Source organism: Leptosomus discolor, chromosome 20 (genome assembly GCF_034619465.1).
Source record: "Leptosomus discolor isolate bLepDis1 chromosome 20, bLepDis1.hap2, whole genome shotgun sequence".
In the NCBI taxonomy this organism is placed as follows: domain Eukaryota; kingdom Metazoa; phylum Chordata; class Aves; order Leptosomiformes; family Leptosomidae; genus Leptosomus; species Leptosomus discolor.
This window is the reverse complement of record NC_141410.1, coordinates 7,921,245-7,937,324: the sequence shown is the minus strand read 5'-3', so window position 1 is coordinate 7,937,324 and position 16,080 is coordinate 7,921,245. Positions and strand designations below refer to the sequence as shown.

General features: G+C 55.1%; 1 protein-coding gene across 1 annotated transcript in view; it reads right to left on the bottom strand.

Moving 5' to 3' along the window:
* The window catches only part of AGRN (agrin), a 122,252-nt gene that overhangs the window by 74,165 nt on the left and 32,007 nt on the right, over positions 1–16,080 (bottom strand). The window contains exon 3 of the mRNA XM_086476065.1: positions 1,005–1,025. Coding sequence (XP_086332191.1) covers positions 1,005–1,025 — 21 coding nt within the window. The remainder of the gene's footprint in view (positions 1–1,004; positions 1,026–16,080) is intronic.

The window sequence follows — 16,080 nt, the reverse complement described above, 5'->3', positions numbered from 1 at the left end:
GCCACGAAGCTCCCAAGATGCCAGGATTCCCAGCATCAGGGAATCACAGGGAAGCGGGCACCCAGCCAGCCGGCAGCCGGGTACCCCGCACACCCTTTCCCTCGCCTGCTAAGGGTGGCTCTCATCAGCCTGGGCACGCACATGGTTTGTTTTAATGTCCGGGATTCAGCATTTAAAACAAGTGTCCATGCGGGTGACGGCTGAAGAGACGAGCCACTGCTGACACAGGCCAGGGCAGGCGAGGGGACCAGAGGAGGAGGGACAGGAACACCTGAGGGGCTTTGACTCCTGCCCGCGCTTCACTTGCTTTCGCTAGAAAGACGCCCAGAAGAATTGTCTGTGGCACGTTTGCCCCACACTTGCAGCTTCACAGCTCAGCCAGCACGGGGGGCACACGTAGCCCCTGCCCTCGACGGGCTGGCAGCAGTGCTCTGCCCTCCTTCATCGATTCCATCGGGTCCAGCCCGTCCCACAAAACCCCCCAGGCCAGGTCAACGGGCAAGACTGGCTGTTTTACCTCCAGTACGAGCTGGGACAGCGCTCTCCCCCACCCTCCCCAGGAAGCTGGTGAAGGTGAGAGGCTGAGGATGGAGTTGGATATGAGGCAAGCACTAGGTGAGAGGTGTCCTTAGATCACAGTTTCGCGCCCTTCGCGCTCCAGAGGCTTGGTGCCGCAGCAGCAGCAGCCGTCGCTCGCTCCGTGCGAGGCCAGCGGCAATCCAATCGAGCCCAGGCAACAACAGCAGGCTGAGCAACGTGGAGGCAGAGGGAGAGCAGCCCTTCAAACTGTGATCTAAAAGCAATAGCTCCCTTTGAGGTGAGTGCACGCTCTGCAGCCAAGAGGCCGTGGGGACGGGTGCGCCTGTACCCACCTCCAGAAGGTTTCTATTGCTCCAGCACATCCTGAGTGGATGGAAGAATGACACGGACTAGCCAACGAGTCTGATGGTGGATGGAAAAAATGGTATTTTTTTGTTGTTGTTGCATGACGCACCACCACTTACCAGCAAGAAGCTTCCTATGTTCTTTAGAAAGCAGGGGAAGGGGAGGAGAAAAAGGAGAGAACAAAACAGTTAGAAACAAGAAAACAGACAGCTAACCCAAAGCTTTCCTGCCCTCCCCCAAGCCCCCTCCTCCAATCTCCACTACTGACACCACCTGGGCAGCTTCCATCCATCTCTTCCAGCCCTTTCCAGGCAGCATCGGGCACTAGCTCCCAAATCACCCCAGAGGATCGTAGACAGCTTGCTGGCACCTGCATCCTGGGGAGGAATTCCTTATCCCTGGCCCAGCAATCCTGCACCTCACATGGAGGAAGCAGGAGAGAAACAACAGCTCACACGTAGCAGACACAGGCATTTTTTTGCCACCAAGCTGTGCCTCTGGAAACCCACACATGGCCCAGGGCTGGGCGCTGGTGGCTGTGAAGGACCAGGTGCTTGCAACACAGGAACATGCTGACAGTTTGACAGTTTCCCCAGTAAAACTCCAGTTCCCCCAGTAGTAACCTTCATTTCAGGAGCACCGCTTGTCCTCTCTGAGTTTATTTCCACCCCCACCTCCTAAACCCATTGATTTAAACATGTTTTCATGGCACAACGGGCTCCCCAACCTACAGATATCCAGAAAACAGCAAGATCTTGATGTTACTGATGATACTGCGCACTGCAACAGCCTTAATCATGCACAGCAAAACAAGGGAGAAACAGAGAGCCCCAGAACCAGAGCATTAAATACGTGCAAATGACAACAAAAACCCCCATCAGGAACATCTCGGCACTGACCCCTGACTATCAGCCACACAACACAAGCACGCTGGATTAGATACCACAGTCGATTTGATCCACGGAGAAGCCTCCAACTCTTTCCTTACAAGGACGGCTAACGGAGGTCCTGAAGAACGTGACAAGCGCAGCCCAAGCCTCAGAAGCCGACGTGCATTAACCGTTAAACTTCATGGGTTGCCTTGTCAATAGGTGATTCTCTGAAACCAAACTCACAATGTGGAAACGCTCAGGAGCTAAGCCTGGCGCTACCTGCGGCCACGCCAGCTTCCCAATACAGGCTCCCAAGGACCAGACGTTTCCCGTTCAGCTCAAAGGGGCACAATCCTTTACCATCGCCGCTTGATACCTCCTATCCGAATGCATCACCTGGGCCAGAACTACTTTGGAAGGCTAAGAAACCAGAGCACAAGATGAAAACAAGGTTCCCACCACACGTGATGAAAGAGAAGGCTAACAGTTAAACAGCTGAGCATTTTAATAGTTGTTACTCAGCACAGCTTATTTATCTGCAAGTTATCCGTGGCAGTACAGAAGTCCTGTAACCACTATAGCATTCATTCTAGATGCCTATGGAAATAGGAGCTGTCCTCACAGCCAGGTCCTTGTCCCACCAGGACACGGGTATCTCCTAGTGTGAAATGCAACTCTTAACCCCTCTTTTCTGTCCCACCCAGACCGCTCTGCCTCCTCACAGCGCCACACAATAGCTACTAGATATTTAAGAGCAGGGTGGAGTTGGGAGTACGTGGTGCTCCTCGTGTGCTTTTCTCAGGCTGGCCTCTCAAGGAGGACAGACAGGGAGCCCCAGGGGGAAGCCTAGCCAGACGAGTGGGATGCAAAGCACGAGGTGGGTGACTTCCCAGGGAAAGGGAGCGTGCTGAGCCTCCTAGCAGAGGAAAGGAGGAGGAGGAAGGCGAGGATGCAGCTGGAACACAGAGCCTCACCCGCTGCCCCGGTACCCGGGCTGAGGGGCGCTGAGGCCTCCCCCCCGTGCTCTGCATGCCATGTTAGCAGCAGCTCCCACAATGGGCTGTGGGACATGGGTAATGTGACGCTGTGAAGAGCCCTGACAGCTCATTGAGACTATGAAGGGAAAAACAAAGTGAGCATTGAGGGCTGGAGACGGCCCCATGCCAAGGAAGTGACGTGCAGCCTTCTCCATTGGCAACCGCGAGCCCTCTCGGCTATAACCTGTTGGGAGATGTAGGGAAGAAAGGAAGAAGGGAAAAAACAGCTTAAAAATATCCCAAAGCAGCACGGTTATTTTGGGATTTTAATTTCTAAAAAGAGGAAGAAAAACAGAAATGGAAGCCAAGACCTCATGGCCAGCTCTGGCGCAGACGAAGTACTAGTGCCTGGCTGCAGGGCTGCAGCACTCCCTCCCTTCCTCTGCTCTGATGCCTCCAAATTAAAATTACGTGGATTGTGCTAGCTCTGTCACATCCCTTTGCCACCTGCCACTATCCTCTTATTCTGGGGAGGGGCAGGACACCCCCTTCTTGCCAAGGCAGCACCTCTAAGGAGCCCTCTTGTCCACGTGAAAGGAAGGCACAAGAGCAGCAGCAACACTTTTGGGACAGCAGAATGGGCTTAGAACGGGGACAAGGTGTGCTTGGTTGGGGTTTCCACAAAGCTGCCTGCCCACCCCAATTTCAGGGCATTCGGCTCGGTCCCTACCCCTTGCCAAGGGAAAGGACGCGAATGCCAGCGTGGGCATCGTTAGGTGTTGTGTATTTGGGGTGGGGGGACATTCCCACGGAGCAGGGGGAGCCTCAGGTCCCCCACCTTTGCCGTGGGGGTGTAAGGCAGCTCACCCAGCTCAGCCTGGTCACCTCGGGCACGGCGGCAGAGAGCCAGCAGCTGCGTGGGAGCAGCAGCCGCCGCACAACGTGCATCGTTTACTGCACGTGCAGCACTTCTCACCCAACTGCTTCGAAGCAGGCAGGGCCCTTGGCCACTGGCACAAGGCGTTGCAGCCCCAGCACCCCTGGGGTCACCCCACCGTGCTCCTGCGAGGCAGCCCGGACCACATCGCCCAACAGGCGGGGGACAAGTGACCTGCCCGAGGCCACCAAGCGAGGAACTGTGGCAGACACAGCCCAGGCAGAATGGAGGCCAAGCTGGAAACAAGAGCTCGTTTCCCACGTGCCAAAGCACGGCCTTCCCAAAGCAGCACCTTTTCCCTGCAGGTAGGTCCAACGGGGGGTGGGGGGGTGGGGGTGGAGATCCTCAACTTTGTGCTGGGTAATGAAGTGTCACCGCCTGCCTGCTCGATAGCAACCGAAGCTTTCACAGGCAGATCCCAAAACCTGACGTTCACTGGGACTGTACCAGCAGCTGCTTTTCAGTCAGGGGAAAAGCAGGAGCGAGATGGCAAGAAAGAGAAGACGAAGTTGCCTAGCCAGGACCCCCACAGAGCTGCCAACTTTAGGAAATAGGAATTGCAGCTTTGGACCACCAAGACAAGAGGCACGAAGGCCTCTCCAAGCCCAAATCCCACCCGGCTGCCTGGGCTGCAGAACCACGGGGAGGAACACGCGGGCTGAGGGCTGAACGGAGAAAAAGGGTCGTGTCCCCTGTGAGTGCTGCTAGCTCTAGTTTACAGGGTAGGGGGAACAGAATCCCAGAAGGGTTAAGGGACTTGAGACACACCTACTCAGGCTGGCGTTGCCACAGCAAGACTGAACACTTGACCCCGTGGAGCCAGAAGTCGCCTGTGACTCATGGAGGCCGAAGGCAGCCCGGGACTGCTCTTTGTTCAGCAACAGCCATCCACCCACCCAGCGCTGCTCCAGCCCCAGTGCCACCGGATAGAGTCCCGGACACCCCAGCACCGTCCCACCCCCACGCACTGACCTGCAGAGCTTCCACCCCACAGCTCCCGCTCCTTCTTCCCAAGGCTCTGGAGATCACACCAGTCTGGCAGGGCGCACGGGTTCTCCCTCTCACTTTTAGAACAAAAGTGCAATTGAGATGAGTAACCCCAGAGCCTGACCTGCCTTTCAACTCCAGCAAATTTCACTGGGCTTTGATTTTTCCCTTCATTGTGCTGCGGCTCAGTGAAGCAGCTGTTAACATCAAGACGGGAAAAAAAAAGTTTATTTTACTATATATTAAATAAAACAACAAAGAAAGGAGAGCAGGAGGCTCTGTTCCAAGGTCAGGCGCTTGACTGTCGAAAGTTTTCCCTCAATAGAAACTCTCGAAGCAGGGGAATACACCCGAGCTTTGCAGAGAAGCAACGCAGAGCAGAAAGCTGGTGCTCATGCCCTGCCTGGGGAGAGGCTGGAACAAAGCAGACCTACCCCTCTGGAGCACCCCAGTACATGCTTTTAGACTTAGTCCTGCCAGGAATTGAGCCACTACGTCATGAAAAGTGGTACTTCTGAGAAACCACATGAGACTTGGACAAAGTCACCCAACATGGCTGTTAATCAGGAGACAGCTCAGTTCCTGAGAAATTCGACCAACGCATATCCCAGACCATTTCCCTACAGGAGAACTCACCAAGGCAAGGTGCCCTCTGGGAAAACCCAGCTTGGAGATCCCAACCTGAAGAGGAGGGCCCTGTAAGTTGGCCTGGCAGAAAGACAACGGCTCAAACATGGGCTCAACCCTGGGGCTCTAGGCAGGGCAGGGGGTTGCCTCTGGATGCCCCAGACTTAAGAAAGGACTCTGCAAGTCTTCCTTCAAAGCGGGAACCCGCTGCATGCCAGTGAAAGGCACGGGTGGTGGATATCGCCCATCTGCACCCCCCTCTCGGTCAGGCACCAGTGCACCCAGCGGAGGAAGCTGGACTGCCCGCAAAGCCAGGCTCTGAGGGGCCAGGAGGGATCCCTGATGGATCCCAGGAACCCGACAGCACGGTGTTTTCTTTGCCCTCACCCTAACGCCCCTGACCAGCCCGCCAGCGAGATACAGGTTGGACTGTCTCATTCCCAAGGAAACAAGCCAAGGGTTCCCACGCCACCTTCCCGCTGCTCGGTGCACAAAAGCAACACAGACTTCCTGAAATCCCTCTCTCCGTGACCCTCCCTACTGTTTCTCTGCATCCTGCTCCAAGGCCACCCTCTGCACTGAGATAACGAGGCACTTGCTGCCAAAACCAGCAGCCGGAGGGGCCCAGGATCTCTGCAAATCTGCATTCAAACAAAGCCCTGATCTGAATGGTCAGAAACTGGAGATGAAGCCCTGTGGGTCGGGCTTACCTAATCCACCTACGGCCAGCATGGGATCTCTGGAAGAGCTCGAGGCCTGGGTACCAAGGGCCCACTGAAAACCAGGGGCACCCAGGCACCCGCTCAGCCCCACGAGAATGGGCAGCTCTGCTGCACCTTCCCCATCCAGTGACCAAGACGAGGGGCTGGAGAAAGCCAGAATAGCCAGAAACAGTTTCCAACAATTTAATATTAAGTCCTGACACAAAGAAATCCAAGCGATCACACACTAAAAAAGAACATTTCTCCATTTTCTCTTGCACTTGGCACTTAATTCAGAAATTTTCTTAAGTCTGGGGCACCCAGCCGTCCCTGCTCTTGTAAATTACACACTAATTAAACACATTACACTCGCTCTCAAAAAAAACATATCAATCAATTGGCATGCGATCAGCATCCAATAACTGCTGCTGCTGAAACGCAGCCTCCCTGGAGAGGTGCAATTCTGTGTGTTAATTGTTTAGGTTTGGCAAGAGAGATGGGAGCTAACGAGCAGCCCAACGGCCACCTTGGGAGGAGGGTGCTGCTGAAGGGAGAAGAGGAGGCCGGGATTTTCCCACCTTCCTCCACTCCCAAGCTCTGAAGAACAGTCCCCAAAACACAGCCAGAATTGGAACCAGATGTGTAGGAAGTGTCTCATTAGCAGTAATTGCTTTGCAAGGATTTGAGGTTTCCCCTCTGTGCCACCACCAAACACGCTTTTAAGAAGCTGCCGTGGGCTGGGTACCAGGACGCGCTGGTGGGGGCGAGGGAAAAAAAAACCCCACAGGGCAGAGTCTCGACTACACTAACATTTTTATTGAAGCCAGGGAAAGTTTACTCAGACTGGGCTGGCTGCAGGCGTCAGCCTGCTGAGTGGCAGAGGATCACCGCTCCAGCAGATTAAGCTGAAACAACTCAGCATCTCAAACCCCCTTTCTTGAGTGCGGCTCATCACGGCCAAATGATTCATGCAATAGCCTCCTGATTAGCTCCCTTGCACCCTCCCTGCTTTCATAAGGGGGAAAACAGGCACGAGACACTCCAGGCACTCGTCTCCTTCCCCACAACTCAAGGCTGATTAGAGGATCTGGCAAGGACTCTAGGCTTCCCTTACCCAGCCATCCCTGCCGGTAGTTTTACCTGTGGAGTGATTCTCCTTGGATTACAGGGCTGGACCCAGAACAAACCGAAGCCAAAGACACAAATAAGAAAAGGTCAATCGGGTCCTTCCAGAGCTGTTCCTGCTCCCTGGAACAGGGAGACCCAAACCAAGGCAGGATAGCCATGAGCCGCTCCAGGGACTAGATGAGACCTGAGACCCCCTCTCCTCAGCCCTTGATGCCTCTAAGTCCCTGTAGCATCCAGAGGCATTATTCTCTCCGTGCTGCAGAAGTTTCCCACATCAGGTGACAACTTACCTCCTATTCGTTTTACTAAATCATCCCTTTGTTCTCGTGCTGAATTTCAGTTTCTTCAAATAAGAAATTCACAAGCAGAATCCCCGATTTATAGCAGACTATCTTCGTAATTCTGCCTTCCTGCGCCCCACACAGCACCAGCTTTGATCACACCTCAGAAACACAGAGTGAAGAGGACACTATTGCTGTCCTCATCCCCTCCCGGGGGGGCTGAGCTGGCACGCAGACCCTGCTACAAGCACCCGGGGTTTATTATCCCAAGATGGAAAACCCTGGGAAGCAGCACCTCATGCTCTAAGCCCCCACCAGAATCACCCCTCCACGCCTCCCTCAGTGAGGGGAACTTGCCATGATAGGAAGCTGAAAAGGAAAGGGTGTTACCTGCTGCCCACCACACAATGCTCCCCAGCACCTCACTAGAGAGAGATGGGCAAGTCCATGCCCTAAGCAACTTCCCAGTCCCCACCACTGGGGTGGCGTGAGGGACCCCAGTCCCAACCAGGGTGGCTTGAGGGACCCCAGTCCCAACTAGGGTATCCTTCCAGGAGGAGACCCTTACTGTAGGGCCACTCTTCCACCCCGTTTCCTTCCCCATCCCAGGCAAGACAAAGGACCCAGTCTTTCCTAGACATAAACTAACTTAACAGCCACCCCCAGGGACAGGCTGGAAGAGCGATTCAAATGTCAAAGGAGGAGTGGGCACCCGCATTATTTTTGGTGAGACGAGCATAATGGAGAGCCTGCAAATCTCCCGTATTCCTTGGGCTCCTTTCTCCAGTCCCTTTAGCATGCTGTATCCCCTCTCCTCCCCACCTCCCCCCGCCCCAGTGCCAGCAGAGCTCAGATCCCAGTCTCCAGGGCTAAGACAATAGCTGCTTATGTTCTAAACCAGCGCTGCTTTCTGGGAAGGGAGCCAGGCCTGGCAGCTCTCAGCAGCGGGGAATAAAAGACGTGTTTGTGCTACGGAGCCCCTCTGCACCAGTGGGGCACCCTCAAAGGGAGGCAAGGCATCAGCCTGCTGGGGATCCGAAACCGAAATGCAGACAGATGCCCTGGACTCAGTGAGAGGGGAGAAAAAAAGACCACAGGACCACGAGAGAAGCGAGCGAGCTGTGCAACCAGCAGCAAGCAAGGCCCTTGGCCACGGGCAGATGCACAGAGCGCCAAGACTGCAGCGCATCAGAGGCTGCCGAAATTGGTGTGAATGGAGGATGCTCTAAACACCGGGGCCACTCGAAGCAGGAGGCAGGGTCACGGCAGAGCACAGTCGCCACCAAGAGCAAGCTACGTGTCACCAAGGGCCTGTCAAGAGCACGAACAACAGGGATCGCCGCCGCAGAGGAGGAGGGGAGGCAGGCAGGCAGTGTTTTGCCAGGAGTTTCTTCACGCTCGCTGCTGCCAAGGCTGAGCACACAGTCCCAGGGGATTCTCCTTCTCCGCAGCGTGGCACTCTCAACGCCTGGACTGCAGGCTGGAGAAACATGAGGTGCCCTTTGCTCCCTCTAGAAGTCCCTGGAGAGGCAGAAGGTCCCACCCTGCAGGGCCCACGGATGTCCTAGTGGCACCCAAGCCCTGGCAGCAGCAGACCAGACCCATCCAAGAGCCTGAACACGCCTCTGATGCTTTCAGACCTTGTGTAAAACTGGCCGGGAGGCGACGAAACCACACACACTTGTCCTCTTCGCCACCAAAGCCACTTCCACAGGCTCAGCCTTGGCTGCTGCGGGGTGGAAAGCCCACCACAACAGAGGCAACCCCTGCTTGGCTGCTGCCCTTTGTGGAAGAGCCCAGGGCCAGCGGGGACAGAGCCACGGGCAGGTATCACGCTTGGTACGAGCCACGGCTTGCTTATACTTGCCCTTCCCTATACTTGCCCTTCCTAGGTCTGCAAGCAGGAATGCATTTCTAAGGCCAGGACTGCATCCCCTGCCTCCATCCAGCCATCCAGCACTCCGGGAGCAGCCATCCCACCTGCTGCTAACAGAGGCATCGCACAGGACCGGTGAAGCTAAAAGCACACGGTGCCTTCCCACACAGGCAATTTTCTGGGTCGAGCAGCAAGCGCAGCAGGCAGCCTGCAACCCCGTCAGCTGCCCAGTGTGGATACTGCCCCCACATATCCTTGACAGCACAGCCTTTTGCCCCGCTGGGCTCTTCTGGTACCTCTACCATGCCCCAGGCAGTACATAAGTCATTTCCTCACACCCTTCCTCCTCAGCACTGCTGTCAGATGCAATAACCAACACCGGTGTCTGTAAAATGTCCATGTTTCACTGCAGTGGAACAAAATGCAAATCAATTAATCTAAAGAAAAAAAAAAATATCGAACTGGCCTCCTCTTCTCCTTTCTTTTTACGAAGCTTTAAAGTTGCTTCTCGACTGTCCTGAATAATTGACGTTAACATGAAAATTTAAAGTCTTTCAAGATTTCATTAAAATTCATTCTCTTTCCCTTTGGAGAATTGTCATTGCCAGAGTCCCATGTAGGGCAGACAGCACAAGCAGCTGCCTCCGTTCACGGCATTTACCTCCGTTCTCTCTGGCTAAAGAGAATTCCCTCTTAATTGTTTAATAGAGACCCTGAAACAGCGTCCTTCACTGCTCCCCATCATCAGCCGACTGACTCCCACCCGACTCCAGCAAAAATCCCGCGTTCACCCTACCTCCTTCAACCCATTTAAGCTCCACCGTTTCCCCACCGCCCCCCTCCTGTCCCAGCAGCCCACAGCAGGAGCACAACACGGTGCTGAGCCAGCAAAGCAGCTCCCTTGACCCCTTCCTCCCACCGGTTAGGTGGTATCCTCCCTCCCCGGCTACTTTTGCTTCTCATCGTGTATCCACTGGTGGGCACAGCGCTTCCGACGAACGAGGTCTTGCATCTCCCAGCAGGAGGGGTCCAAACAAACCCTGCAGGGTAAGCCAGCCTCTAGCAGAAGGCAGCAGGCAGACACGTGCCTCAAGGGCAGCACTGCCACCACTGTCCCCTTCCAGGATGCCCGATGCTGGTGGCCGCGGTCCCTCTCAGCGCGTCTCTGGTGGGAAGACAACTGCAGCACCGCGGGAGCACCCCAGCAAAGCCGACCACCGGGGCAGCAGGCAGGGGAGCCCGGCTTGGCGGGGCTGTCGGGGAGACGGGGCACTACAACGGGGGTCCTGCATCCAGAGAGAGCTCCACTCCCAAGCCCGCTCCCGCTGCTAGCCTCCTAACAGCAAACTGCCACGTCCAGTTAAGTTTCTCATGAAGAAACATCACCCTAGCCCAGGAAAACCTAAAGACAAACGGCAATCTTTTTAGAAATACCTATTTTCAAACTGCGGGACTCTTAAGCTGTCTTTAAAAGGCCAAAATGTGCTTCCCCAGAGCATCTGCAACGCAGGAGGGGTGGCCTTTGGTTGGGCCATCAGATAACGCACACAAGGGACGCAGCAGAGACCAGACACAAAAAATTAAGGGCTGGAGCTGGTGCTAGTGCTCCCAAAGTGATGCTGAGGCTATCAAACCCTACCGGGTTTTTCCTGCGAGAGCTGTTTAGCTGCACCCTCGGCAGCTGCCGGCAGTTCCCAGGCCGCTGCTCTCCCAGCACGGCCGGGCTCCGGAGGCTGCACAGAGAGGGTCAGGTTTCCTATTAAATCACAGCACCAGACTGGAGGCCCTGTGACCAATTAAGTGTTATAACCTTCGGCGAAGCTCTCCCAATTTACCCCACTTGACCAACTGACCCTGGAGATTTTGAACAGCCTCTATAAATCCTATTGATCTTCACTGAAGTCAAACCCATGTGGGTTTTGTTTCCAGAAGGGAAGTTATCAGGGAGCGAGAATGTTGTACTTGCACTGACTATTAACGTCACACTTTCCTTTGAAGCGCAAGCTGACTCTTTTCTCCTCTTCATAAAGGAAGAAGCTGGCACTTCAGAACAGACAGACGCTCCAAAAAGCTCCCAGCAGCAATACCAGCACTGAGGGTTCACTTCTTCACATGCTCATTCCTGTGTAACCCTTATGGGGAAAACCACTGCCCCTCCAGCTGCAGGGAGAGCCAGGGCAGAGGCTGTCTTTGCTCTCAGGGCTCTCTTCCCACAGCGGGGCTAGTACATTCCCTTTTCCAAGAGGATGTAACAATGAGAACCAAACTACAGCCGTCTTGCCCAGCAGTCAGTGCCGAGGCCAAGGACTACAGCGTGAGTCCAGGCTCAGGAGACGAGGCAAAAGACAGAACACGAGGCAAGGAGGCAGCGCTCGGGTTCGCAGGGCACTTCTTCCCTGATCCACCAAGACAGGCCAGGTCCAGGCACACAGGCAGCTGGGAGGAGAGCACATCTCCCACCACTGTCAGATCTGGACCAGGAGTGGCAAACCGTGGGACATTTATAGTCCTTTCCAGGTACATTATGTACTTCAGGGTACAGCAAAATCCAAGAGCCAGATCCCAGGACGCAAAACAGGCTCTAGCTGCAGAACGCTGTGAGCAAACAGGGCTATTATAAGGGATCATTAGCACAAAACGAAACAGGCTGGGAAACAGCATGGCACAAAAGCCCACAGCCAGGTAAAGCAGGATTAGAGAGGCAGCAGCCCATCACTTCAAGCAAACAAGTTTCGGGCCAGCAACAGAGGCCAGCAGAGCTGGCAGTGAGGCTTAGTGAACGACTGGCAGCTGTCTGCTCCAGAGCCTTAGGTGTAAAACAAGGAAAAAAAAAAAAACCCCACAAACCTCATTAAAAACTGCTTCGCCTCTGCTTCTCTAAGCCAATGTACAAAGCAAAAGCCTGACAGTACCCGACAGCACTAGCGCCCTTCTGCTTCAGAGTCCTGCAGCTCTCGGCATTTCCTCTTGCCTGCCCCTAACGGGCTCTCCTGCAGAACTTCGGCAGACCTCGAACGGCTCTGCATCGTTTCTGTCTGCAGGAGGGCCAGGAAGACAAGCTGGGGTCTTTTCTGTGATTGTGGAGCATTAACAGCCCTGGCAGGAAGCTGAGAAAGCCAAGATTTGGGTTGTTTGTTTTTTTAAATAGAAGACTTAAAATTGAACAGAGAAGAAAGGTTCAATCCATCTACATGGGATGTCTGGTGTGGGTCCCGGTCACGGAGTGGGAATGTGGGAGCATCAAGAGAAGCTGGTCCTGTCACCTTTACTGGGATGGAAAGCATCACTACCAACTCTGGCTGCTGGTGCAGCGACGAAGGAGAAAGACAGCCCCCCGCCGTTTAAAGCTTCCAGGTATCCTTATCTCCATCTTTATGACCCCTCCCCAGGCACTGATGCCTAATCAAGCAGCTGATCCTCAGGCACAGCCCATCCCACTGCTACAAAACGGAGGTTTTATTCACACTCCTCTAATAACAAGGAGAAAGCGGCAGCGGCAGTTTCTCTTGTGGTGGTGGGCAAGTGGGACAAGCTCTTTCTGACCCGTGTGCTCTGCTCACCCCTGCCACCCGCACAGGAGAGCTCCCTCCAGGCACCCACACACACTTACTGCTGGCTGGGCTAGCAACTGCCCAGGGACAGGCTGATCCAAGAAATCAGGCTGATCCAAGCAACCAGCCTCCCACACACACGTACTCCGCTCCCTTGAAGCCGTAAATTCCCATCACACAAGACATCCTTGTGTGTCAAGACCAAATGCGTCCCAGCCTCCCCTGCCCCATTTTCAGTCCAAGAAAGGAGATAAAATGCTGTTCTTACCTAGTAATGAATAATCCAGAATCCACGTGGGAGAGGACAGCACATGCAAAAAAAAAAAAAAACAACACAAAACAACAAAAACAGAGCAAAAACAGTTGGTCAGACCAGAGTGAACTCTGCCCACAGACTTGCCAAGCAGAGCAGCTCTGCCCCACTCCTCCCTGGGCAGCACAGGCCAGGAGAAAAGCTCATCGGACTCGGAGCGAGGGAGGGCTCACCGTGCTCCTGGGTCTGGCTCCTCACCCCCCGCACGACAGGTTCCCCACCCCACTCTCGCTCACCCCCAGAAGGCTGCAGCCCCCTCCCCAAGAGCAGCCAACTGCTCAGCGGACCTGCAAAGCATCATCCCTCACCCACTCCAGCTCCAAGCCGGAGAAACAGTCCAGATCAAAGCCCCGTGAAGAACAGCCTGGATAAAAGCAAGGGAGAAACCCTGACCCCTGCAGATCTGCAGGGACTCCAGCAGAAGGCAGATAAGCCTTATCAGTGGCACGGAGGACAGCAGAGTCCCTGGGTCCTGCCAGGCTGCTGACAAGCGGCTCAGGGAGCAGGTCTGACCCCCGCAGAATGAGGCTGCACCTCGAGTCCCAGGAGCAGCAGCCTACCCACACCTCCTCTTCTGTGTGCTACAACAGAAGATAACCCAGTAAGGGAGAAAGCAGACAGATTAAGTGGCAGAAGAGCACTCGCCGTTCCCCTGGAAGGGGAGACGCCCGAGCAGTGCTTGAGCCAACCAGACAACGAAGGAGGTGCCCGCTAAAACCCACACAACGAACGTACTTGGTGGCAGGGAAGAGGCAGGGTGGTGAGGAGCACCACTGGGTAACATCAGTCAGTGCAGTGTGAAACGGGTGACACACCTCAAGGGAAAAGGATCCATCTGCCAAAGAAACACCCAAGTGGCATCTCTCAGGAGCCCTGCCAGGACGGAGGGGTATTGCCAAGGGTGCAGCCCAGGACACTGAGTAGTCAAAGGATGCACAGACAGTGAGGATAGGGAGGAAGAAAGCAGCAACCGCACTTATTTCTCTTTTGGCAACTCCTTTCAGACTAGATCTCCACAAAGCCTCAGACCTCTCTGTGCCAAAGGCACGCACTCTGCAGCGCAGCACCCAGGGTGTTACTCAGGGTCTTGGCAGAGACAAAAAGAGACAGAGGCGAGCAGGCGAACAGGCTCTCCTGCCCTGCAGGTCCCAGGTCCGTCCGTCTTGCACCCCCACGTTCACCAGACACCTAGCTCATACGGCAAAGGCCAGCAGGACCTCCAAAGGCTGTGGCTGGCAATTCCACGATCACCTTTTCCTCTACAACCTCCCCACAATATCGGTTCCATACAACACAGGTCACTTCTCCTCTGCCACAAGGGAGACACCTGAAAGGCTCTGTGGGGGGAACACGCAACTATTGCAAGAGTCTTATTCTGCAGTCCCCTCTGAGGGCTGGGATCAGGTGGACAAAGCTCAGGAGACTCAAGGGAGCCAATGAACCACAATCAGCTGGAGGAGCCGAAAGCAAGAAACCACTGCTGGCCCGCACTGCATCAGTCTCGTTTCCTAATAATAGGCTTTAATCTCCTAATTGGGCTGCAGCAATGCTCTCAGCCCAGGGACAGGGTTACGCAGATGAAGTCACCTGGATGGATCCAAAAGAGCTGGGCAAGGAGCCAGGGCTGGAAAAGCCCCAACGCCTCCACCAGCACTCAGGACAACCCAGCCCTCTCACTCACCCTCCCCTGGAGACAGAGGGATGTCGCTCTGCTTAAATCAGGGGCGAAACCACGGGACAACAGGGACTCACCTGAGGTGACCTAAGGATGTAAACGGTCGGCACAAGAAAGGTTTGCTCCCGATTGAAGAGAGCAGCTTGCTGTTGATACACAATGCCCCCTCCCCACCCAGTGCTGGCATATAAAGCGAGGGGAACACACACAGCTCTTGTGTAAGCTGCGCAGAGAAGTGACAATGGAGGAGGACTTGGGCCTGCACTTGCTGATCCTGCCCCAGCCCTGATAAAGTAGTTTGGCACCCTGATAAGTGCCCCTGCTCTCTCTCTCAGGTGACCACTTATTTGTCCGCTCCTCCCATAAGGACACGTCGTGTCCCTGCTTCGCTTGGCTGAGAAGATGCCTGCAGATGGGCAGCTCAACCTCCCTGCAGAAGCAAGGCAGACCCAGAATAACTGTCCCCTGGAGAAAGGCAAGATCCGGGACCCCAAACAGCCTGGGAAGCAAGACACCAGTAGACGCTCCTCTGTGTTTAACTGAAGGGCCAAGCCAGAAGGTGGCCTGGCTGTTCTCTCCTTGCAGAACGCCAGGCTGCAGCAGGGAGGTGGCTGGTGCTGCGCCCTGGCTGTGAGGCACTGCTCTGCCCAGCTCACCCACTCACCCAGCCGGTTTTCTCCGAGCTATGGTATGGCATAAAGATGCTCTACAGGAGGAGCCACGTCCCGTCCCATCCCCATACCAGCAGGCATGCCCTTAGGGCTGGGTCAATCTCCCTCCGTTTTAACAAAGTCCTAAGATGAAGGTGCAATTTGTGCAGCTTCCCGCCTCTGCAAACGAGGAGATCCCCCTCCAAAAGGGTGCCGAGACTGAAATGCAAGTTAGAGGCACTCCAAAATTCCCTTAAGATCAGCACGGGGGACAGCACAGACTCGGGAGAGCAGGTAGAAACGACACCGCCTGGAAGGGGTTTGGGAGCAGCAGGCCAGGGGAAAGCACATACCCACAGCACATACCCTGGCTCCCAGAGTGAGGGAACGGGCATCTCTTCCCAAAGCGGTAAGGCCAAAAGGGCAGCGAGAGCCCGGCAGAGCCGGGGAACAGCAGCAAACAGCTGCTGCCAACGCTCTCGCCAGCAAGGGTTGCCAAGGCTGCTGGGCTCTGTGTATCCAGCAACAACCTTTGAAGTCAGGGCAGAGGAATGTGCCCTGCTACTCTCCGCCAAGGCAGGGCCAGGAGAGACCACGCTCCCGCAGCCACCTCTCTGCTC